Source organism: Nyctibius grandis, chromosome 6 (genome assembly GCF_013368605.1).
Source record: "Nyctibius grandis isolate bNycGra1 chromosome 6, bNycGra1.pri, whole genome shotgun sequence".
NCBI classification, from domain to species: Eukaryota; Metazoa; Chordata; class Aves; order Nyctibiiformes; family Nyctibiidae; genus Nyctibius; species Nyctibius grandis.
Window position 1 is genome coordinate 78,229,780 of NC_090663.1, and position 23,283 is coordinate 78,253,062.

A 23,283-nucleotide genomic window follows, 5' to 3' on the forward strand; every position below is an offset into this window, starting at 1 on the left:
TTTTAAAAATTATTTAATGTTTTCTATAGCTTTTTCTAACCTGCTGCTGTATCATGGGCCTTGATTGTACTGCAAACTGACTTCATAGTGACAGTTACAATGGTTTCAGTTAATGCCTCTTGTTTGTTACGGATGTGTTACATCATTAGTGTTAGGGTTGCATATTTCCAGTTAGTGGTGTTTGGTTCAGCTGTTTCCTGAAATACTCAACATTTGACCTTGGACTTAAAAGGAACAAAGTGTCAGTATCACAATGAAATTGACTCTGAAGACAGGTTTTCATTAGAATACAGTTTGCTCAAAATCCAGTTACATAATTACTCATTACAGTTCTGAAATGTGAATGTTCAAAGTAGTTTCAAGTTTTAATGCTTTTAATAAAATTTCCATTCACTGTTTCTCAATAAAGAGCTCTAAACCATAGGCTCTTTGGAAGTTAGAGGTAAGAGAAGCATTAATTATATTCCTGAGGTATATCAAGGAAAATGACAAAAGTACCTGCGACACAATTTCATGATTATTTGTATTTACAGCCATACTCTGTTCAGTGCCAGTTTACTGTATCTGTTAACTCTTTTAGTTAATGATGGTTGAGGTCAAACTAAAATTTAATTTCAATAAACAGTGGATTTGTGGACTGACAATAGAAAGGAAATGGATTCATTATCAACCAGTGAATTTTTTTGTATCTGTCCTGGTTTCCCTGGGATGAAATAATAGAATCAATTTTCTGTCACATTTTGTTTCAGTTTGTGGCCAGCCATGGTATGCAGGTTTCCGTGGTGATCAAGGCCATTAGCAGTTTGGAGTTAGCCAGGTGCTAAAGCTATGAGGAGCGAAAGCCAGGGCAGCTGACCCAGGCTGGCCCACCGGTGTGTTCTGTACCACAAACATCATGTTCACTATAAATTGAGAAGTTTGCTGGGGATGGCTGGGGGCTTTTGCCTCTGGTCTTCTTTTTCTTCTTTCTCTCCCCTCAATGGTTGTCATCCCTGGTGAGTTTCACCACCCCTATGTGAGCTAAGTATAACTTTGTGTCTTTTGTATTAGCATTAGTGTTGATACTGTTTTCTGACTTTATTAAAACTGTTTCCATTTCAACCCACAAGTCTCCCTCCTTTTCCCAATTCCCTTTCTCAGATGGGGACAGGTCATTGGGTGATAGAACAACTGGTTATTGTTTAGCCCTGGGTGTGGGCTAAACAGAGACAGTTTAACATTACCTGAAGCTTTAAATAAGCTTTTTAAAATAAACTTTTAAGTTTATAAGCTTAAAATTTATAATGTACTTCTTAAAATTTGGTTTAATTATTAAGTTTTTCCTTTGATTTTAGTGATTGTAGTTTCCTTTGATACTGTGATTAAAATATTCAGTATGCTGGGACTGTTATGATGTTTTAGTTGGTTTAATGTCTTGATTTTAAAGAACGTTACCCCAAAAATGGTAAAAGTAATTTCCATTTTTATGAAAACAGTTAAAGATGGCTGTGTGTGTTTTTGCATGGACATGTGTTCATGCCCTCAATTTCATGTGCAGCTTTTGCAGGTAATGCTGCTATTGAGAAGCCTAGCTTGGCTGAACGCATGCTGATACTGAGTTTATCCCTCCAGGAAAGAACAGCTGCATGAGACGGTCCCTCTCCTCTCTTCCAAACCCGTACAAAATATTGCATGAAGAGCACTTGGTATTTGTTGTAATGCTAAGTGCTTGTCCCTGTAAAGATTAGGTGTTATACAGATTTCAGCATCTGTTTAATGAGTCTAGTTGTACTATTCGTAGATATTAAAGTTACTGTAAAGTTACTACAGTAAAAGATACAGGTTTAGAGTGAATGAAAAGATTCATTAGTGTTGAATATTTTTTAACCAATTTAATAATTGGTCTTTTTTTCAAGATTGGTTGTATCTACACTTTCTGGCTGTTAGAGCAATAAAAATTAGCGCTTCTAGTATTAAGCTTTCACTCCCTGCTTGGTATGTTATGGTTTACTTACTAGAAGAATTTTATTTGTTTTAAACAATGTTTATTTTTACATTTCCTTTGTACAATAAATTGAGGACCAGGACCTGCTTACAAATGCCAAGTTACCTCAGTCACTGAAGATGTGTTTTTTGAGGTGGACTTGTTAGCACCTCTCATTTTTATTAGCCAGGATTTTTCTGTGGAAAAACTATTTTCAAAAATAGTGTGTTTTGGAGAAGGAAAATGTTGTGACAAGCAATCAAAGATTAAGGTGGTATTCAGGGTATTTGCTAAAATAAAGTATTTCCAAATGCAGTCATCATTGCAGTTTGCTTGTGCATGCTACTATTTAATTCTTAAAAGGGAAAGAACAGCATTTCATATCCCTATTTTTTTGGAATTTTGTTCCTTGCAGAGGGTATTACTATTGAATTGCTGTTTTGGTATCTCATTCACCTATAAATCTTTGGTCTTGCATTGACATGCTTCCATTGACTCAGGTAATAAGTGGATGTGAAAGCAATTAGCATTAACTGAACCTGTTTTAGATATTCAATAAATGCTATCAGTGTTCAGTTTATTACTGCATTTCTAACACTCCCAGTGGTTTTGATTTAAATTAAAAAACAACCTTAGAATCATTCAGGTTGTGGTTGAGCAGCCAGTTGAGTGTTTTTGTCAAAATTACAGATGTCATTATTTGCTTTGGTCTCATCTTTATTTCATTTTTTAAAAGGAAACTCCTTTTTAGGCTCGATCCTTGGAGTTATATGAAATTCATTAATGATACCACTTTGATCAAATAATTTAGAATATGGCTTGACAACCAGAACAGCCAAACTCTTTGATTCATAGCCATGCATACACACAAGGATCTGTATGACTGTCTACATGGCAATGAGTGTGGACAGGAGAAGGGAAGTGCATGTTTTCAGCTTAAGCTACTGCTTTGGGAAGAAGGTATATTAAAAGGTAGAAGTCCCTGGGACTGACTGAAAACTAGTGGATCATCTTGCTCTGAACTTTTGCTCACACATGCCCAAAAATACATGCATATTTCAGATTAGTTGCGGTTTTATAAATAGTGAATGTGTGAGTGCATTTAGACTTCTGTCTAAGTACCCACAGGGCTGGAGCAATGATACTCCTTCTCAGTTCAGAATGCTAGATTTCTGATTTAATACATTCTAGCTGGGCAAGACTGCTCAACACCTGTGGCTTAAGTCAATCAAAGCAGTTAACTGCATGCCATTAATCAATAAATGGACAATAAGTGGCCTATATGTTAATGATCAATATTAATAATATAACAGGTAAACCATGATACTAGGCATTTGCAATGTATTAATAAACACACATAAATCTCTAAACAGCCTTCTGTAATTGATCCCATGAAGTACTGATCTTACACGCTCTTGCTTTCTGGCTCTTACATGGGTAGGCACACTCTCTCTCACGGGAAGCATCGATTAAAAGTGTGTGCACATGGGCACAGCTGCTCCCTTTCTGGAAGCACGTGTTCCCCCATCTGCACACCCCTCTTGCTGGAGGTGTGGGTGCTCCAGCTTTATGTGTACTTGTGCTGCTTCCTGAAGTCTGCTAGTTGTGCCCTGCTGAGAGAGCTCCCCTTGAGTTCCTGTACACACACCTGACAGGTTGGGCCCTGTTGATTTTACCCTGGGCTGTCAGTCTGCCAGCTGGGTGCAGGCTGCTCCTGGGGTCTGGTGGGGTCTGGGGGCTGCGCTGAGGCTTAGGAAAAGGTGGCAGTGCCCATGGGTTGACTCCTGACAGGGTCAAACACAGCTTCACTACTGGGCTATCACTTTAAGGTCTCTCACCCACAATCACAAGTTTTCATGTTTCCTTTCAAGCTGTCATCTTCCCAGAAGTCTCTTTGTAACTGTTTAATTTGGTGACCATGAGCAACCTTTGTCATTGTTACTCTCCCCATTGCGTTCTGTTTTGGGCAAAGAGGCTCTCGGAGGAATTTTGCATCTCTAATTACAGGTACTGATTATGGTCACATTCCTCTCCAGATCAGCTAAAAGTTCTTGCAGCCCTAAAAACAGTACCGTGTTACACTCACAAAGCTTATGACAGCAGCTCTGTATAGCTCTAAAGTAAGTGCTGCAGTGATTCTCAGGGACGTCTGGAATATTTTCACCAGTTCTTTCTCTAACATGAAGTTACATAGATGTAGTTTACATGGATTATATAGCATATATTGCAGACAATTCTAATCCTTTTGGATGTTTTTAGTAAGTTTACATTGATATATGGTGATAAGAGTAACAAGTCTGGAGAGAAAAAGATTTTTTTTAAAAAAAAAATTATAAGAGAGTTTAGGTTTGATTTAGGTTTGTACGGCCTAGACTGAGTATAATTTTGGAGCTTTTGATATTGCTAAGCTTATAAATGTGTGTTGATAAATCTTAGGTATTTTAAGATTAATATATAGCGAAGTATACAATCTGACACATGTAGCCATAAAACACTTTAAACATGCTCCTGACGTACTGTCATCCTATATTTCCAGTATGTGTGCCTAAAGGAAGACTGCTAGATTAAGTTTTGGCAAGTAATCTGGGAAAAAGAAGAAAATTTAAAAGTTCTGCTGGAAGTTATTTTCAGGATGATATTAGCTTTTCTTCTTTAGATCAGAAGCTGACCTTACCCAAAACAAAAAATAGAATTTTGAGCAAAAACTCCCTAAGAAGTGTTTGAGAACTGAGTCATTGCTTCCCATCAGTGTTAACGTAAACGCAATATAAAATGTACAGTTACACTGTACTATTTACCTACCATTTATGTACTATTACGCTAGCTATTAAAGGGTCATAATCTGCCATGCATAGAGGCAATGTAATATTTGATGTATTTCTGTAGAGAATTGAGGCTTGAACAGATTTCACTTATTTATATGCTAGAATTCTTATTAAAACATTTATTAGTGCTTTAGTGTTTTGAAGCTCTGTTGTATACAGTTAATCATTTAGTTCACAGTATTATTGTTCCCTTGAATTAACTATGAGTGTCCATCTCTGGAGAGGGGATGCTTAAGAGTCAGTGATGAAATGGTCTTCTCTGGTGATGTGAACTGTTGAGTTTAGCTGTGAGTATTAAAATTGTTTTAATCTATATGCTAATTAAATATTTTTAAAGATCTGTAGATAAAACATAAGCTAAGAAACTTGGCATTGCTAGGGCATGTATGTATCTGCATTTCAGAATCTTGAAGCTTTTAAACAACTTGCCAAGATTATGTTAAAGATCTGTTGCTCAGTGAAGAATAAAAGCTGCATCTTTAGAATCAATTTGTTGCTTGTTAAACACACACCTCTGAATTTGATCTGAATCTGACTTTGGTCATTAAAATGCATTTTTAATACTTAAGCTGTTCCAAGTTTTATGACCTCTTCATATTTTTCTTATTTTTCCCTTCTTATGCTGGGTTTTGAGGTTTTGTTTTGTATTATAGCACATTTTAAATATTTTTGGGGAAGCAACTTAATGTCCTCATAAATTTAACTAATTTTTGTAGGAGAAAGGTGCATGACTCATGTGGATTAAGATCAAAGGTTTGGACCTGCAGTGAAGACCGTGTGTCTGGGAATAATGTCTTTGGTTTTGCTTTTTAAAGAAATAACAACAAAACTAGCTTTTCTGATTAATTAAGCTGAAATTAAGTATTTGCTGTAGAATTGCAAGGATTATGTATATTTTGCTTAGGATTTTCATACAGGTATAATATGTTCTTGTCTTTTATGCCATTAAATCATTATTTCTATAAGGAATTTCTGCTTGAAGTTGATTCTTAAAAGTAATAAATATTTTCTAGCTTTTTTCTTGACTATTAGTGCTCCAGTTGGCATTAGCTTATCTAATATGTTTGCTCTTTTTTAACTTTATCATACATTCAATCATTGGTCTTTAAATTTAGCCTAATATGCAGCCTGAATAATTGGGTTACACCCCAGGTGAAGGACTCTACGTCTTTCTGTTCCCAAGTCAGAGGAGTAGGAGGGTTGCTCATTTCAATAAGCTTTTCTACTGAGGAGGAGGTCTGAGTCATTAACTAGTCAATTTTTTTTTCCTTTTCTGTTTCAACTCATAAAACTTATTCAGATTACAAAGCACGTCAGTTAAATTCCTCAGAAGTGGTTAATGATTTTTTTTAATTTCTAGTCAGATTGCTTTAAAAAGTGAAATTAATTCTGGAAAAGATTTCTCTGTTAAGTATTTGTGGCCAATTATATTTAAGTTATTGAATCACTTAAAGGTTTTGATTGCCTAGACCTCCCAAATATTTAATCAACATATACACCTTCCTGTTAAGCTATCTTTAAGAAGTCATTTCCACAGGACAAGTGTTTGAATTTGGTTATTCGTCTCTCACTGCGCCACATAGTAAGAAGAAGAAGAAGAAGAAGGGGGAAACCTTTTCTGCCCTGTCGGAACAGTATTATGAAATCTGACTGCCCTTCACAGCTATTTCAACAAAGTTGTAATGGAGTCATTTTTTTCCCCTATAATAATTGAAATGTAATACATAGACTGTTTTCTTTATACAGGCAAGCCAAAATAGACGGGCGGGCAGCAAATGCTAAGGTTGATGAAATGACCAGATTGACAGAGAAGCTTCAAGGCCAATTGGAGAGAAAGGTATTCTAGAGAAAGGAATAATTTTCTGTTGCAATTGAATGGCTAGTCAGTTACCTGAATGCTGATGTTAAATTAATGGCAAGTTGTTCTCTAACTTGTTTTATGTTAGCATACCTTTACTTGTTCGGGGAAGCTCAGATGATGTCTGGATAACACGTATATTCTTTCTAGGAAGAAGACGTGATATCTGCCCAGCAAAGAGAAATGGCATCGGACAAACGCTTGCAGCAAATGCAGTCTAGTATAAAGCAATTAGAAACAAGGTAAAGATAGCTCGTTGGGTGTTAGCAACAGGATGCAGGCAAGTGAGATAAAACATTACAGTTTTTTCAGCCTCTGGGTTTTGTGTTTCTGAGCAGTTCTGTTTTCTTAAAATACACATATCTTATGCTTGGCTTTTTTTCATCTTATTTGTTCTATTCTGTAACCTTTCAGAACACCTTCTGATTTCCATGTATATATGATAAAACAGTCCACCTGATTGTATTGACTGTAATGGAGAAAAAATGAGGCATATATTTTTCTTTCTAGTGAATAACTCTAGTTACTCAACTCTTGTTAGCTTTAGGTGGAGTTCTAAAGAAAAACATTCACACTGAAAATATTTATGTAAACTAGCTGGTTTCAAAGTGAATATAGATTTTACTTTCTGTGTTAAATAAGATTTGGGTTCAGGTCTTAGTTCAGCAATCTTTATACAAAAAAGATTATTTAGTAAAACTATTAAATCACACTTCTTAACAATAAATGCTAGTTAAAATGGTAGTTTGAATACCTGCTGAGGAGTAGAACTTTAATTCCAGCACTATCTACTGTAAAATCTAAGACTCGATCAGGTTCTTTTGTGTTGGGTTTTTCCCCCCCCCCTTCACTCTCCAAGGATATCACACCTAGCTCTGAGCACAGTGATTTTGATTCAAGTATCATGAACACTTGTTGAATTATTAACATTAGTCAAATGACCTGATAGCTAAGAAGCATTTGTAAATTTCTTATTGAAATAACTGTGTGACTGTTCATCTTCCCTTCTTGGTACCAGCCTTGTGAGCATGATTAGCAGACTCTTCAATAACTCTAGAAACCAAGCAATTACTAGGGAACCAACCTTTGTGACTGTGGTCAGTACTGCCTTGAGGAGTTGCACAGACTTGTGTGGCTACCTCTACTTGATGATTTTCGCTGGCCTAAGCATTGTGGAGGCTCTTAAGTTTATTTTAGAATGTCTTGGGGAATTAGCTAGTTTTTTATTTTCTGTAGGTTTCTGGTTCTACAAAAATTGTGCTTGGGTTCCACAAAAATAAAGTGGTTGTCTTTCTTTGTACATTTTATTACAAACATGTCAGAAAGTAAAAAAGCATGGCTGCTTGAAAAGGCAGCCCAAGCATTGCCAAAGTGCTCACTAAGGATATTTAGAACCAGCAGCACTTGTGGAACTTTCTGAGATACTTTTGAGGATGCCTCTGAGACTCTCTTGCCCTTTCTCATGCCTGCCAATACTGACAATCATAATTAAACAATAAGAATTTCTGAGCTGTTGTAAAATTACCAGGGGTTTTCTTGTTCTAATGGTATAGCTGCAACTTCATTGCCCACATCCAATTATTCCATTTCCTCTACAGAGGAAAACTTTTATTTCTTCTGGGGCTGTTCTATTCTGTTTTAATATAGAACATTTTCAGTGATGTATCCCAGGATAGCAACATTCTTCTAAGGATCTTCTGAGATTAGATATCTGAGTTAACTCCTTTAATTCTGTTTTTTTTCTAGGACTTGATGAATATTAAAGGCCTTGTCCAAAGCCAAGCAGAAAATCAGGAATGCAGTTTTGGCAACTTATGAATAAATACTTCCTGTTAGTTTAGTTTGAAAGAATTAGTGTCTTAATTAAGCATCTTATTGTTAAATGAGTAAAATTATTACTGTCTTGTAGATTGCGTGTTACTGTCCAAGACGCCAAACAGCTGAGAACAGAAACAACAGCCCTGGAGAAACAAATCGGAGAGCTTCAGACAAAGTGTGCTAATCTAGAGAGGGATAAGTATGATGCTGTTGCCAAAGTCCAAGATTGCATACAGCTCTTAGAAGAAGCTAACCTACAAAGAAGTCAGGTAAGGCAATGGATGAAGATATTTCTGAGATATGAGAGTACTTCTATCACTTACAGTTGTGAAGTGCCTGATTATGTAGTCTTACAGGCATACATGCATACACAACCAACCTTCTTTCATATCTGTTGTACTAAAATTAGTAATGCGTAAGACAGCAAACTGTGATACGACTATATGTTACTTTGACTTGTCATACAGTATAAATTTCAAAGAATATGTTGAGTGCCTGGATAAAGGTGATCTAAGTGACAATACTGTACCTGAACTTGAATTTTCAAAAATATCTGACAGGGTTTCTTATTCAATACTTATAAACAAATTGGGCTGTCAGAATAAAAAGGAAGGTCCTGTTATGAATTTATAACTTATTAATGGTTAGGAAAGAAGAGCTAAAACTAAACGGACTTTTTTGTTACAGGAGGGACGTAAGTCACCAGGAGAGTGAGTTCTGTGTTCAGATCTTAATTATTCAGAAGAAATCTGGAAAAGTGACTGAGTAATGAGTGGGTGAAGTCCGCAGTCAGGAAAAAATTGCAAAGGCGTTTGTAGTATACGATAAAATGCCAGAAGAAACTCAAAAATGCCATCCTGGGTGCTGAATTCAGTCTTACCAGTCAAAAAACAGTATAGGAGATGGTATCGATGTCTCTTAAGAATACACAATCCTCAGTGGTACTCAACACAATGAACAGAATGTTCAGAATAAGAGTTAAAAATAAAGATGGCTTTAAACATGGTGCACCTTTGTGTGCAGTTTTGATCAGCCCACTTCAGGCAAGACATACGAGAACTAGAAAAGTGCAGGAGGAGTCAACAAAGAAAACGTGGAGAGGCCTTAAAACAAATTTTTGTATGCAATATGTGATTAAACTGTCATAGGGTGATGTGTATGCTAAAAGTAGAGATATGAAAACAGTCAAATTCACAACAGGGCAATCCACCAAAGCTCCCTAAAGAACAAGGTCTATCCCACAGGTCTTGATGTGTCTGTTGATCAAAAAAAATAGTCACCTTTATTTCCCCAGTTGTTAACTTTGCTGAAGTATCTGCTGTTTGCTCCTTTAGGAGATAGGATACAGGGCTTGGTAAACTTTTGTCTAATACAGGCTCTTCTGTGTTTTAACGTTAAGCTTCAGTTTGAGTCAGGCTTTTAGAAATCTAATGAATTGTGTTTGCTGGCAAGACAGAGCTTTAATGCACATCTGATGACTGTAGCCATTCAGTTAGTGAAACCCAGCTTAGTTACTGTCTGTGGGAATAAATGGAGAATCTTTGAACTGGTTCTGTTTGGGCTGATGTTGAACTGTTGCAGTTACGGAGATAAACGCTCCCTTTTAGTCTGAAGTTGCTTTTCAAACTTGAGGAGCCTCCTGAGTATCTAAACTAGCTTTTTACTTTGAACTTTTGGAATATTAAAGTTAGTGTTGTCTTTTTTTGCTCTTGCTGACTTCAGCTCTGTGGCAAAGGAGGCAGACCTGCCTCCTTTTTTTTCTGACAGAAAAGGGAACTAACTTCTTTAAAGAGATCCTGCTACATTCTGGCCAGCTTCCAGAATATATTAAAATATTGACAAAGTTTGAGGGTTCTGTTCATCACTGCAGCTCAACTTCTGTGATTTTTCTTGTTATACAAAAGAGGATTATCACCTTGTTATAATCTTTTTCCCCATATATTTACAGTCATTTAGGAAACCCTTTGGTGGCATCTTTTCATAATTTCTTCATAACTTTCTGCATATCATTTGCTTTATGAACTGATCTTCAACAATTTACCTGTTAGGGTCTGGTTCAGAAAGGGGTGAAAGATGAAGTTTTACATCCTCCAGCTCTTGATGGCCACCTTTGGACTTGTCAGTTCCTTTTCGGAGTAAGATATTTTGATCCTGAACAGCATTCCCCTGCAGCCTGATAGTGGGGAGAATATGAAGAATGAAAAGTAAAAATAAAATAATTTTTTCAGTTTAAAAACCAGAAAACATTCCTTCATTTGAAAGTTACTGGTAAGGAGTATAAATCTCATTTCCAGTCTGGTAAGTATCAGTGCATCAGAGCAGTGTTACAACACTACCAGCCAGAAGTAGTTCAGCAGATCATTTGATGCCGCTTGCTATGAACTCACATGAAGTTGACAGAAAGAAGTGGCCCAGTAAAAATTACAATGATGTAAATTGGGTCTCTTAAGACAGTAACTGAACAGTTACAGATAAATAAGTGGCTTGTTCTAAGTAACAGTTTAGTATAATGCAGTAGTAAGAATAAACTGGAATTTGCAGACCCTTGTTAATTCACTGCTCTACCTAAAACATCTTGAATTTTTCAAACTGGGAAGTTTATTAATGAACAGGATAAAAAATGCAGCATAATATACATATCAGTTAACTCTTTGTGTTTTAAACTGTGGCCACAGAGGTTTCTCCCTACTCTGTTAAGAGACTGAGGGGTAGGAGTAACAGGCTGTCATAATAATGCTGCTTCTGTTATGTTAACATGATAAAGCAGACAAAGCTAAGCTTACAAAAAGATATCACAAGAATTTTAAGAGTAGTTTGAGAAATAAAATACGAAGTTGAATTGAATGGAAGCTGTAAAAGAGAGCACGACCGATGAAGTGGCATGTTGCTGCCCGAAGTGAGTAACCTTCTATAGGCTGAATTCATATCATCCATTAAGGATGGTTTTATGTGTTTTCGCCCTTTATGCATCTACATATTCTCTGTGTGCCACCTAGGATTTTTCATCTCACCCATCAAGAATTCTATATTCTGTAATCTTTTCAGACCAGTATCTCCTATTACACTTCAACATCAGTAGCTTTCTTGCATCCTCCAGAGGAAGGATTCCTTGCTACACGTTTTTCTGTAATCCTCGCCCCTCTTTTATGCTAAAGAGCTGTTTGGTTCATTGTTATCCACCATGAAAGAGACTGCATACACATTCCTTAGTTGCTTCTAAATTTTTATTCCTTTACTTTTAATTTTCTGGGAGATGAGTAATTGAGTATATCAGCCATACAGAATGCTTAGCTGTATGTAGGAGCCTGTGTATGTGTGTGTGTATATACAGGTATTCAGTTTCCTAACAGAGAACTTCCTATGCATCATTGTTGGCATTTTTTATTACAGATCCTAGCCCCAGGTGAGAACACTGGAGAGTAGCCTTGCCTTTTGGTCTGAGTTCCTATGCTTTCTTTGGTGGATTTCCATGCCCAGCCAAAATCTGAAAGTCCCAATAAGAAGTACCAATAGAAAAAGGCATCTGTTGACACTAACTTTTTGTGTGGTTCTCATTTACAAGAATCTGCATTTAGTGCAAAATGTTCTTGTTTTCTTGTTGGGTCGCGGTGTCACCTACTCCAAAGTAAAACTGAAAAAAGGTTTTTTGAACAGTGACTATGTGTGGTGTCTTCTCTCTGTGCTAGATACAATGTCACCACTGAAATATTACCAGTAGTATTTCAAGCTGTTATTTTTTTCTAGGCACTCTTTGCAGAGAAACAGAAGGAAGAGGAAATTGAAAAAATGAAGGATGAAATGTCTCAACTTGCAGAAGATACTGCTGCAAGAATTAGAAAGGCAGTAAGTTATGATGTTTAGAAAGAATGGGAAGATTTTTTGTTTTTCCTCAGCATGAAAAGCTGTTGATGGTGTGTGGTCATCATGAGCACTTCTGTTACAAGTGTTTTAATTGTACAGGCAGCAAGGCAGCATACTGGCACTACTGTACTCTTCAGCTTTGTTATCTAGACATACATTCTTCTGAACTAAATGCTATTCTTAACTCTCAAGAACCAAAAGTGTTGATGTCTGTGCAGACACTGGTATAGAGAAGGCTGCACTGTGAAGATGTAAAGAATGCCACTTCGATTTCAGAGATTGTATTCAGTAGCACATCAACAGACTGAAATGGGACATTTCTAATCTCTAAATTCTGATTAGTACGTCATTGAAACTATCTCAGTAAAAGTGAATGTATCAAAAGCATAAAAAGTAAAATTTTAAACTATGAGTTGTCATGTTTCTCCAGGTAGTAACAAATACTTCTTTTGTTATGTGATCTAAAAATATCTGTTACACAAATTTCAAATAACTTGCACCTAATGGACAGTAGCTTTGCTCATAGTCTTATTGGTCTTTTTGTAAGGCCTTGTTGTGATGTCTTCCTTTCTGCTTGTAGTCCTTAAACACCCTCAGTTAAAGTAGTATGGATTGATAATAAACATTCTTTCTAACATTTATGTAGTAAGTTTTGTCAGTTATTGCAGTCCCATATATTTCCACATTTATATTACATGCACCACATGTAAACATATATATATAAAAACAGGATGGAAAAATAGTTCACGGCATTAATTTTTTAGTTTTACTTTGGTTTTGATCACAGGTAGACTCTGCAAAGAAGCAATATAATGTGCAGATTTCTCGACTAACAGAAGAACTTTCAGCTCTTCAGATGGTATGGTCTTGACTTATGAAAGTATTTTTGATAGCAAAACATTTGAGACTTCTAGTTTTTGTTTATCAAGTAAAATACTAAATTCAGGTTAAAGTAAGTCAAGTAAAATATGATTGATGGGTAGTTGCCTAGGACTACGCGTTATTACTGTATTGCACTTTATGTTCTGCATGTCTCCAGACATTAATGCAACGTACAGTGTCTTTCATGTTACTTGACAAAACCGACTGTGTGCAGTGTCTTAACAGTCAGTGCAGAGATTCGTATTTAGGTGTAAACGATATTTGCTTTGAAAACTCATACTTAATGTGCAGGTTTGCCTTATGTGTATACAGTCATATCTTACTGAGAATCTTGCCTGGCTCTGCGTGAAATAATAGTTCTGCAAATCCACCCATTTCTTTCTGTAAGTTTATTCCTAGTTATGCGTATTCTTATAGTCCACAATCATCTTGACAGTGAGATTCAGTGCTCTAGAAAACATTTCCCATGTGATAGCGTTTCTTAAGTATCCCTGTTTCTTTCAGGGATAAATAAAGCATGGAAAGCTGAGTATTCCATATCTAGAGTTGGGTAGGTAAAAAGGAAGTGTACGAAAGTTGATAAAGTCTGCTAAGAGAAAGTCTGTGCATCACAATCATATTCTTGAATAAACCAGGAACTTGCAACAAATTCTGTGGGAGACCAAAAGAGCTCAGTGCATGTGCACCTATTTATGGATTAGATTTATTTAAAAAAGGTTTTGTTTTACGTGTCTTAGTCTGTATAGTAAATGATACTGATCCTATAGAGAAAATAATAAGCAGGTAAATATAATCAAATGCATACATACCAGCAGCAAGAGTTACATTTACAGTGGCTGTTTTTTTGATTTGGCACTTCTTACATTTTTATTTTGAATTATTTTTTTTAGATTTATTTTAAAATTACTTTTTAAAACAGGAATGTGGAGAAAAACAGAGTCAAATTGAACGAGCCATTAGAGAAAAGAGAGCAGTGGAAGAAGAACTTGAAAAGGTAAGGCAATTGCATGCATTTTTACATCATGTTTAAGATCTCTTTTCAGAAGGAAAAGATATATTGATTTTTCCCATTTCTCATTATTTTTTTGTTCCCTTCATTTTCTTATTTTGTTTTTTGAGTAATTTTCTTAATTGTAAATTTTCGTGTAATTTTTTTCATGTGTTTTTTTTTTAATCCAGAAAGCATCTTAAAGCTGTAATACTAAACTGAAAAAGAGGGTTCTTTGAAAAGTATAAAAAGTAAAAGGAGAGATGTTTGACATAGTCCGAAAGACTGTTGGTACATATTCTGGTTAAACTTAAGCTCAATAGACAGAAAACTAAATGAATGCCAGATCTTTGAAAACTTTTTTTTTCCAAGTAACAGCAACAATGATAGAAATTCGGTTTTGATTTAAATCACTGGAAAATAGGACACAATGAGGAGCAGCCTCCTTGCCAGTACTACGCTGCCAATCACCAGTGCAAGGTAAAGGTGATCTTACATCTAAGTTTATTCTTCAGGTTTACAGGGAATACAGAGAACATGAATATGACGATAGAAAACTAGAGCAACTGCATCAGAAATATTTACTTGCAGAAACTGCAAAAGGTGACCTTCAGCTGAGTCTACAGACAACACAAAATAAACTGAAGCAACTGGAAATTAAGTAAGTAATGGATGTTACAGAAGTTAGAACGGAAAACAATGTAAATTATTTCTGACTGTGTAAATTGTTGACTATGTGTTAGGGTTTCGTCACATCTTTTTAACCAGTAGCAGGAATAGTATCAAGATACCATCATTCTGAAGTAAGGGCAATTATGAATCACTATAAAAGAATTATAAGGGGATAACATCCTATAGAATGAAAGATTTTCTTTACAATATGAAAACTGCAAGCAGTTGTTTGACCAAAAAACGAAAATTGGAGTATATTATTTGGAATCTTACTGCATTTTTAAATACTGTTTGTAGGAAAAGTTACTGAGGCAGAATTTATTACTTTATAAATTCATCTACAGTGTGGTATCTCCTAGTACATGCAGAACACTACGCTTACGTAGCATACTGAATCTCAGGTCTGTGTTCAGAGCTAATAGACATTACTGTAGTTCCAATAGTACAATGGTAAAAAGTCCAGTATGGTACACATTGTTAGACCAGGTGGTTGTTTTCAGCTTGAAAAGTGCAGGATTCTCTAGAAGCTTCAGTCATTTCTGTACTCTGATGATCATAAATCCTGTCACTTTGCCAGAGCAATCTTCAGTTGGGAATCTGGAAATGTTCTAAAGATGAAAATCTTCTGTTTCACATTGTCATTTTACTGAGATTGCTACAATATTAGATTGGGTTTATGAATTCCGTCATCTTGATGAAATTCTTTGCTGACTTGTGCATAGTTCTAGCTGTCAAGCCCATTAAACATGCTCAGATGATAGAAACTTTCAGGAAGAAACAGGGGAACAGCTGTACTGGTGCAGACCAAAGATCTGTCCCAATAGATATTTTTTTTCTCTAGTGTGGTAATTGTTCAAGTCTTGAGTTCAAACAAGACTTTTCTTCTCTTTCAGCTCTGAGGAAGAGAAATCTCGTTGCCAGGAAGTTATCTGTAAATTGCAAAGCATTCTGGATTCAGAAAGAGAAAAGAGTGCCTTTGTCAGTGAACAAAGGCTAAAACTTCAGGAAGAGAATGAACAATTGCAAAAAGAAATGGAGGGCTTGAGAAAGCTGGCCACAGAGGCTCAACAAAAAGCAAAAATAAAGGTATGGTTTAGATGTTATTTGTATTTTAACATAAGACTGATATTTGCTTAATAAGGCAGCAGTGCTAAGAGAAAATAATTTAAATTAAGGAAGAAAGTTTCAGTGATGCTTCCTGGTTTCTGCTTAAAACTAATTTTGTTGTAGCATTGTGTCTTCTCAGAATCTATTGAGTAACTCGATCTCTGCTAATTAAACTGTATTTTAATATGTATGAAATTCTGCATGATAAGAAGATCCCAAATGTTCTTTGCTTTTTTATAACATTAAGAGATTAAATAACAACATATTTTCCTTCAAGTGATTTCACTTATTCCAATTCCAGATCTTCATTTACCTACTCTCTGTAATGTGTTAGGAATCTCTGTATGACTTTTAGTCCAGAGTGTTCCTCTACTTGTATGTCCACCATGTTGTCAGAGCAGTGTGTAACTAATAAATAATTTAATAGTGTGGTTGTCAAACATTGGTTCTGTATCTTCTGGACAAAGAACATTTTTCTATATGAATAGCTGGAAACAAGATAATTAGCTGAAAGATGGATGTCCTTTTTAAACATGTTCCATTAAATGCACGTGAACAGACTGCAGGAGGGATAATGAATAGTAGCCTCAGCATATTCATGGTGCCTTTGGCTTTTGGGGGGAGTAACATCCTTGATGTGCTTTCTAAACGTATGAAGCTGGTACTTTCCCCTCTGCTCTTAACTCCAGGTGTGTAAAGAGATCTAAGAATCTGCAGCAATGAAGAAGACTTCACTAAGCAGTTTTACAAGTTATGAATGGGAACAAATCTGGTTTCCACTTTGCACCACAGATAAAGGAAGGACTCAAATTAAACAGGAAATCTTGTTCCAACTCCAGAACCCTTTGGTCAAACGTAGTTTAAAAACAAAGGAACGGAGTCTTGTAACAGATAGGTAGCGGTTATAAAGCATATACCAGATCTTTGACTGTCTCATTTTTAATCAGACAGGTTTCCATTATAGTCACAGATAAGACTTATTGCTTGTTTTCATTTTCCTCTGATGTGCAAAGGACTTTTAGATGCAGTTAAGAAACTCCTAACACATTTTAGCTAGATGAAAAAGAAAGAATGTGTTTGTGTGGAGAAAACACAAGGGAGAAGGATAAAGATTATTTACAAAAATAAGCATACACAGCTCATTATCCTTTATTGTCAGTTGTACTATTTGCTTAAATTGGCTTTGGGAACATGTATCTCTTTGAGCATGTAATTACAAGTTTAATTATTGTATGTTACATGCTTTCAACAAATGTTTATAAATTTAACTCAAGTGTTGTGTAAAAAAAAAAAAAAAAAAAAAAGTGAGAGACTTGATTGTACCCGATTTGTATTTTTTCTAGATAAGCACAATGGAGCATGAGCATGCTGTGAAAGAACATGGATATGAAGCTCAGCTTAAGGAAATGGAAGACATGAGTCAAAAGTCTACTGCTGAACTCAGACGTCTGCTGGTAGCTCAGCAAAAAGCAACAAATTGGTGGAAAGAAGAAACAAAAAAACTTACTGAAACTACAGAAGCCAGGATCAGTAAGCTCAAGTAAGTGCAGTTTTGTTCCTTTTCTGGAAGCTGTTATAGATTAGTTACTGTTTGGTGTATGACAGTAGACCTGTGGTGAAAACCATGAAGAGCAAACCATCCGGACTAGATGAAGTGCTTCCAGCAAGACAAGAAAGAATGGTCTAAAGAGAACTTTTTATGCTCTTTGTGAAGTTAGCAGCTAAGCACTGAAGTAAAAATGTTGCATCTTGTTGGTGTGTGTGCATTTTGTAATGACAAAAAGTAAATGAAATATATTATTTTACATTTTCTCTTTCAAGATATAGCATGCTCCATTTAGAGAATTTTAGCTCTGGCTTATGGAAACCTCTCTATTTATAGCTATTCAGAACAGTCACCATAAAATCAGTTGTGGAGTGAGTCTCCAGACTTGTAACATAAGCTGGAAAAAACCTATTGGGAAGCATATCTGATGTTCTTTTCTGAGCAGTTGCTGGCATAAATGAGGATACAAATGAGTTGTGTGATTGCCCTAAGCAAAAATATGATGCAGACTTTTCTTTTCTCTTAATTCATACAGGTTGCCAGGTAACTAGCTGATGCTTGTATTCCCAGCACAGAATATAAGAATATTTTCAGTTTTGAAAAGGCATAATAATAACAAGGGCATCTCATGCAACAGGCACAGATACAGATGACATATCATTCCTAGATGCTGGGGGATGCAAGCACCTATGGTGCATGTGAGCGTATATACAGACAGATATCAACTAGTTTAGAGAAGACAGTGGAGTTATTAGAAATGAGTGAGTAGAGAAGGAAGTATCCTAATAAGAAATGAGCCCATCTGCAAGTTATGTCTGAAAGAAATTCTGCACACTGATCTTGGTTTTAACTGCATACTGCTATAGATAGTGTTTGCTTCTACTGGGATGTTAATATCCATTTTAAAAGGTTAAGAATCCACACTGATCAGTTTATGAAATGAGCAGATATGGCATCTACATTCATCTTGGTTTTCCTTTTCAGTGTGTGGACACTTTGCACAGTGTTAAAATGTAAATTAATTGATCTGCACACAGTGGACTTGTAGTGTCTTTCCTTATCTGGTATTGCCTTCCTCCACCTCAGCTTCCTCGCATGTCTTGTGTTTGGCTGGCAAGTAACAGCTGAACTGTGGCTAGTTGCGAGCTGACATGCACGCTCACTCACTCATTCTGGTTAGCCAGATAGCTGGTGCTTGTAGGAGGCCAAGTTTTAAAGGGGCTTTCTCTCAACAGAGGCAAAGATATATGTTTGCCTCATGCTTTATTTGATTTCTAAGCTCAGGAAGCTCTGTCAGTTAGATCAAGTAGACTACAAGTTAGAGATGAAATTAGCCTGGTATTTTTATAGAACGTCTTACAAGTTTACATCCTCAAGATCTCTTCCCCTTCAAAATTGGTTGTAAATTGGAGGATATTGACAGACTGATACACAGTAACTTCTAAACTAGGAAGCCTAATTTCCTAAGCCTCATTTCATTAAAATGGTTAGAGAAGAATGTAACATTGCTTCTATCATTATCTTTTAGGAAGTGCATTCAGTGTTTTTTACAAGAAAATTCAGGGTATGCAGCTCTGTTAATTTGCGAAATTTGAAATGACCCTTTAACTTTAGTCACTTAAAGCACAGGATGCACTCAGGTATAGTTCTTTGCTCAAATTGACTGTAGAAGTTGCTTACTACCATGTTAACAGCGAAGCAGAGCTTTTGCCCTATTAAAATTGGAAACCTGTGAATTCTAGCTTTTATTTCCTTTGGAGTAATCTTAGGTTTTTCATGTTTTATTATTATAATGGTTTACATATTCTCAGCTCGTACCATAATACTTCCAAGTATCTTATGCAATTTTTGGAGTCACAGTTTTTTAAGCATAGCTTGACATCTCTTAGTTGTCAGAATGCCAATGGTGTGAGTGGAATTAGAACCCAAGTTTCTAAGCCCAAGCAAGGAAAATAACTTCCTGAACATGTTGCCTACAACAAGTCTACCCTACCACTACTCTTAATTTGTTTTTCCATCTTTTTTAGAGAAGTATGTGGATTTGACTTCCAGTGAACTTCACAAATAGCAGTCTTGTATGTCATAGTGCTTCCCTTTGAAACTAGTTTCATTCTGCTTTAAAGTGACACCGTGTCTATCATGACTAGTTGTACCTATTGTCTGTCCAGGCAGAAGAATGCTATGAGTTGCATCCTGCTTGAAATACAAGAATGGTTGATACAACATGCATTGATGACCTTTTTCTTTTACTAGCAGCTGTGCTGATTTGCTTCTCATTTTTTTCAAGTGCTCCTTTTCTGAGTGTTTAGACCACTTTGTTGTAGTAGTAGTGCTTTGTTCCCTATGATAACTAGTTCAGTTTAAACTTTTCAGATAGTTCAAAATAATACTAAATCCAATTAGAGATAACATTTTTGCCCATTTTTCTAGAAAGCCCTTCATAATCACTCTGGTCATTTTTACCACTCCTAAGTAAACAGTTTCGGGTTTTTTACCTTATCTGTCCAGGTATAGGCTGGCTTTATTTTGCCTTAAAATATATTACATTTTGCAAAGATTGCTAAACAGTTCTTTAAAAAGGCAAAAAGTCTCTTTCAGAAGTTGTCAGAGTGTTGAGCACATCTGTGAGACACTGGGAGTTGTGCTTATTCACTGACAGTTTTAGTGGTATAGCTTCACTGCATGTAATTAGTTGGGTCTTACTAATGCTTTTTTGACATCTTTTGTAAATGCAGTAAGTAGAGAAGAAAAATATTTTGTAGTGTTTCATGCTAAGGTAAATATAAGCTGTTAAGCTTATATCACAGAATCACAGAATCATAGTTTATTTGCTGTAAATGAAACTACAAAATCTCTCACAGTTGAGCATCTAGGTTCATAACTAGATCCTGATTGTGGTTCAGCAACTTCCAGTTAAAAGGAAAAACTGCAGACTTCCAAAGCAATTACAGTTGTCTGCAAAACAGCTGCTTTCTTTCTTTAAAGCTTTAATGTTAAGTGTTAAAATGTTGTTATTGCGGACCAAAAGCTTTAGACCTTATTTATCTGCAGTAAAATGCTGACATAGAAAATATAACAGACATAAGAGGCAGTCTGCTTTGTGAATCTGCGTGAAAAATAGGTAGTAAATTTTGAAAATGTCCCTGTTCATGTGAGAGACTGCCTGCGTGGCATCATCTGGAAAACTCCTGCAATAATTTAATGTCCTGTATCAGAGAATACTGCCTGATGAGCAGAATAGAACAAATGTTCATCTCATTAAAAATTGTAAGTCTACACTAAGTCCCCATGATTCTCTGTGACTTAATAGATACTTTGGTGCAAGTCTAAAAGCTGATTCAGTTACATTTTGAGATGAATTCATAGGTGATGCTTTTACATAGTGTATAAGCTAGAAGCAGCAGTTTTGATCAGACATTTGCCCTACCTAACAAAGAAGCTGGCAATAGAAACAAGTTTGTTCTCTGCTAGAAGGCTGTACTTTAAACTGATATAAAGCAATTTCGTAATTAAATCTGTGCAGTGATGCTCTGATATTACGGTTGCAAGTGGCTATAACAGAACCTATTAGTATTATCTAGAAAATTTAGCCAGCTTATTTTTCACGTTATATGCATTAGCAGATACCTAGCTATATAGTGCAGAATGCAGTTGGTATGAAAATTAGCTCCTGAGTTACACAGTAGTAGTTACTCAATGCAAAGTCCTTGTCTACACTATAAATGAGTAATTATCATATTTCTTTTAATCTTATCACAATAACATTTTGAGTAAGTATTTTGAGTGCAAGTACAGAATAGCAAATCACTTCTTACTAAAATAAAGTTGCTGATTATTTAAAAAGCAAATAATTTTGCAGCAAATGCATTTATCACGGAAATATCAGCAAGACTAAGAATAGACTGACACTGGGTAAGCAGGATCTATTGAATTAAAGGCTCTGTTTGAAAGACCTCTTGAGGCTAATGCAGGAAATGGTACACAAAGCCTTATAGCGAGGTCCAAGTGAAAGGCTGATGTACACCCAGCTTTCCTATATACATACATTTTTAAGTTTATGTGGTTTTTGAGAGGGTTAGTTAAGCTGTGAGCTTGTAAGGAAAACTTAATATCTTCCTTAGAAACTCCAGCTTGTCTTGACTGGGCAGCAAGGCTATGAACTTCAGTGAAGATATCAACATGCCCTTTTGGGATTTAAATAGAGAGCTCCCGAAGTTTAGCAGTATTTCATGGTTATTTAGTATATTTTGAGGACAGTCTGAGACATTCCTTGGCATTTCATGAAGTTACTGTTTGATGTATCGGATTCATGTAAATATATGAGCAAATGCAGAGATTGAGTTGGTGATGTAGCAGAAGTTCAGTTTTTAATAAGAATTGTTACTCTTAAAGCACAGTAATGTGCTTTATAAGTGAATATTTTTCAGGAAGTCATAAACTTCCAAACGAAGTCACATCTCTGTGTACTGAGGAGGTATTTTACATAAAAGCATTCTATATGGCATTTCACCAGAAGTTTGCTGTTAGCGTGGCTCTCATAAGCATTGAGTCAGTGTCCCATTTGTTAGTGTAGGTGTTTCCCATTCCTCTGCCTTAAATTCATGATCTGTTGCTGTTTTTCAGTTCTCTCATTACTTTCATTTTCCATGTGAAGGTGTCTGAAACATTTTGGCTTCTTTACTAACTTCCCAGCAGCAGCTGCCAACTTTTCCATATTCTGTGCTGCTCATTTGTCATCTTTTAAGTCTGCAGTGTTTTGTTTGTCAGGTGTACTATATATGCATAAAGGAAGCATTAAGTAAATACTTTGAAGAAATGAAGCAACATCACCGAACATTAGGTGATTTTTACTTTTAAAAAAATGAAGAAGGAAAAGTAAGTTTTGCAACCTGTAACAGTAGAGCAAAGTGATGATTTTTTAAATAATATGAGAATCTAGTAGATCAGGTAAACATGTTGATAAATATATAATTTCAGGCTTCACTGAAAATTATTCTGTGCTTTCTTGGACATTTGGGTCTCAGTTCAAGTTAAACATGTAATCGTTTCCTATAAAATTGAACTTGGAATTAAAAACCAGTGCTGAAACAGTAGGCAGTGCCTTGAGTACTTGCACCATTTTCTTCATAAAAATACATCAGAGTCTTCATTTATGGGAAGAGTTTTCTTTCCTCTAAGCATCTTAAGATGCTGTACCCTTTTAGAAGGATTTATTGGTAATATACCTCACCTTCACCTTGCAAGAGGGCAAGGAACCAGTTTTGCTTTAGTATACTTGTGCCAAAAGTCAGTCTTAAAGGTAACTAAGAAGGTCACTGCTTCTTGCAACATAGGTCATCGTTCCCAATAAAACATTGCTCTTGGCAGCATGACTAACAGCTCATGACTAGTGTTTATTCTCTTTATTCCTGCAAAATGTCTAGTCTGGTAGAGTGTGACACGAAGTCGTTCTGACTTTTGATTGCATCCATTTTAGATGTACTTTGAGTTCTAATGATGTTTACTGAAGTGAACTTAGCAAATATTTACAATTATAAAAGTTATGCAAATGAATGATTACTGTTAAAGGTTGTAAAAAAGTGGCATAGCACTCATATTTGTTTAAAGATGAGCTGTTCCAAGGCTGTTCTACTGAATTTAGGTTGTTTCTTTCTCTAAGAATGTGTATGTAGGTAAAAAATTAATTTAGTCTATATCTGTTTATATGTGTTTATAAACACATACAAAAACTCTCACCCTCAGATTAAGTTTGGGGGAAAATTA

General features: G+C 35.8%; 1 protein-coding gene across 7 annotated transcripts in view; it reads left to right on the forward strand.

The window, feature by feature from the left end:
* SCLT1 (sodium channel and clathrin linker 1) overlaps window positions 1-23,283 on the forward strand; it is a 43,542-nt gene that overhangs the window by 10,639 nt on the left and 9,620 nt on the right. For all 7 annotated transcript variants that reach the window (XR_011048369.1, XR_011048366.1, XR_011048367.1 and 4 more), the window contains 9 exons: window positions 6,535-6,625; window positions 6,797-6,888; window positions 8,556-8,733; window positions 12,209-12,307; window positions 13,113-13,184; window positions 14,127-14,201; window positions 14,711-14,856; window positions 15,761-15,953; window positions 17,318-17,514. Coding sequence is in view for 3 of the 7 variants with exons in the window: in XM_068402923.1 (XP_068259024.1) it covers window positions 6,535-6,625; window positions 6,797-6,888; window positions 8,556-8,733; window positions 12,209-12,307; window positions 13,113-13,184; window positions 14,127-14,201; window positions 14,711-14,856; window positions 15,761-15,953; window positions 17,318-17,514 (1,143 nt within the window). In the remaining 4 variants the exon portion in view is untranslated. The remainder of the gene's footprint in view (window positions 1-6,534; window positions 6,626-6,796; window positions 6,889-8,555; window positions 8,734-12,208; window positions 12,308-13,112; window positions 13,185-14,126; window positions 14,202-14,710; window positions 14,857-15,760; window positions 15,954-17,317; window positions 17,515-23,283) is intronic.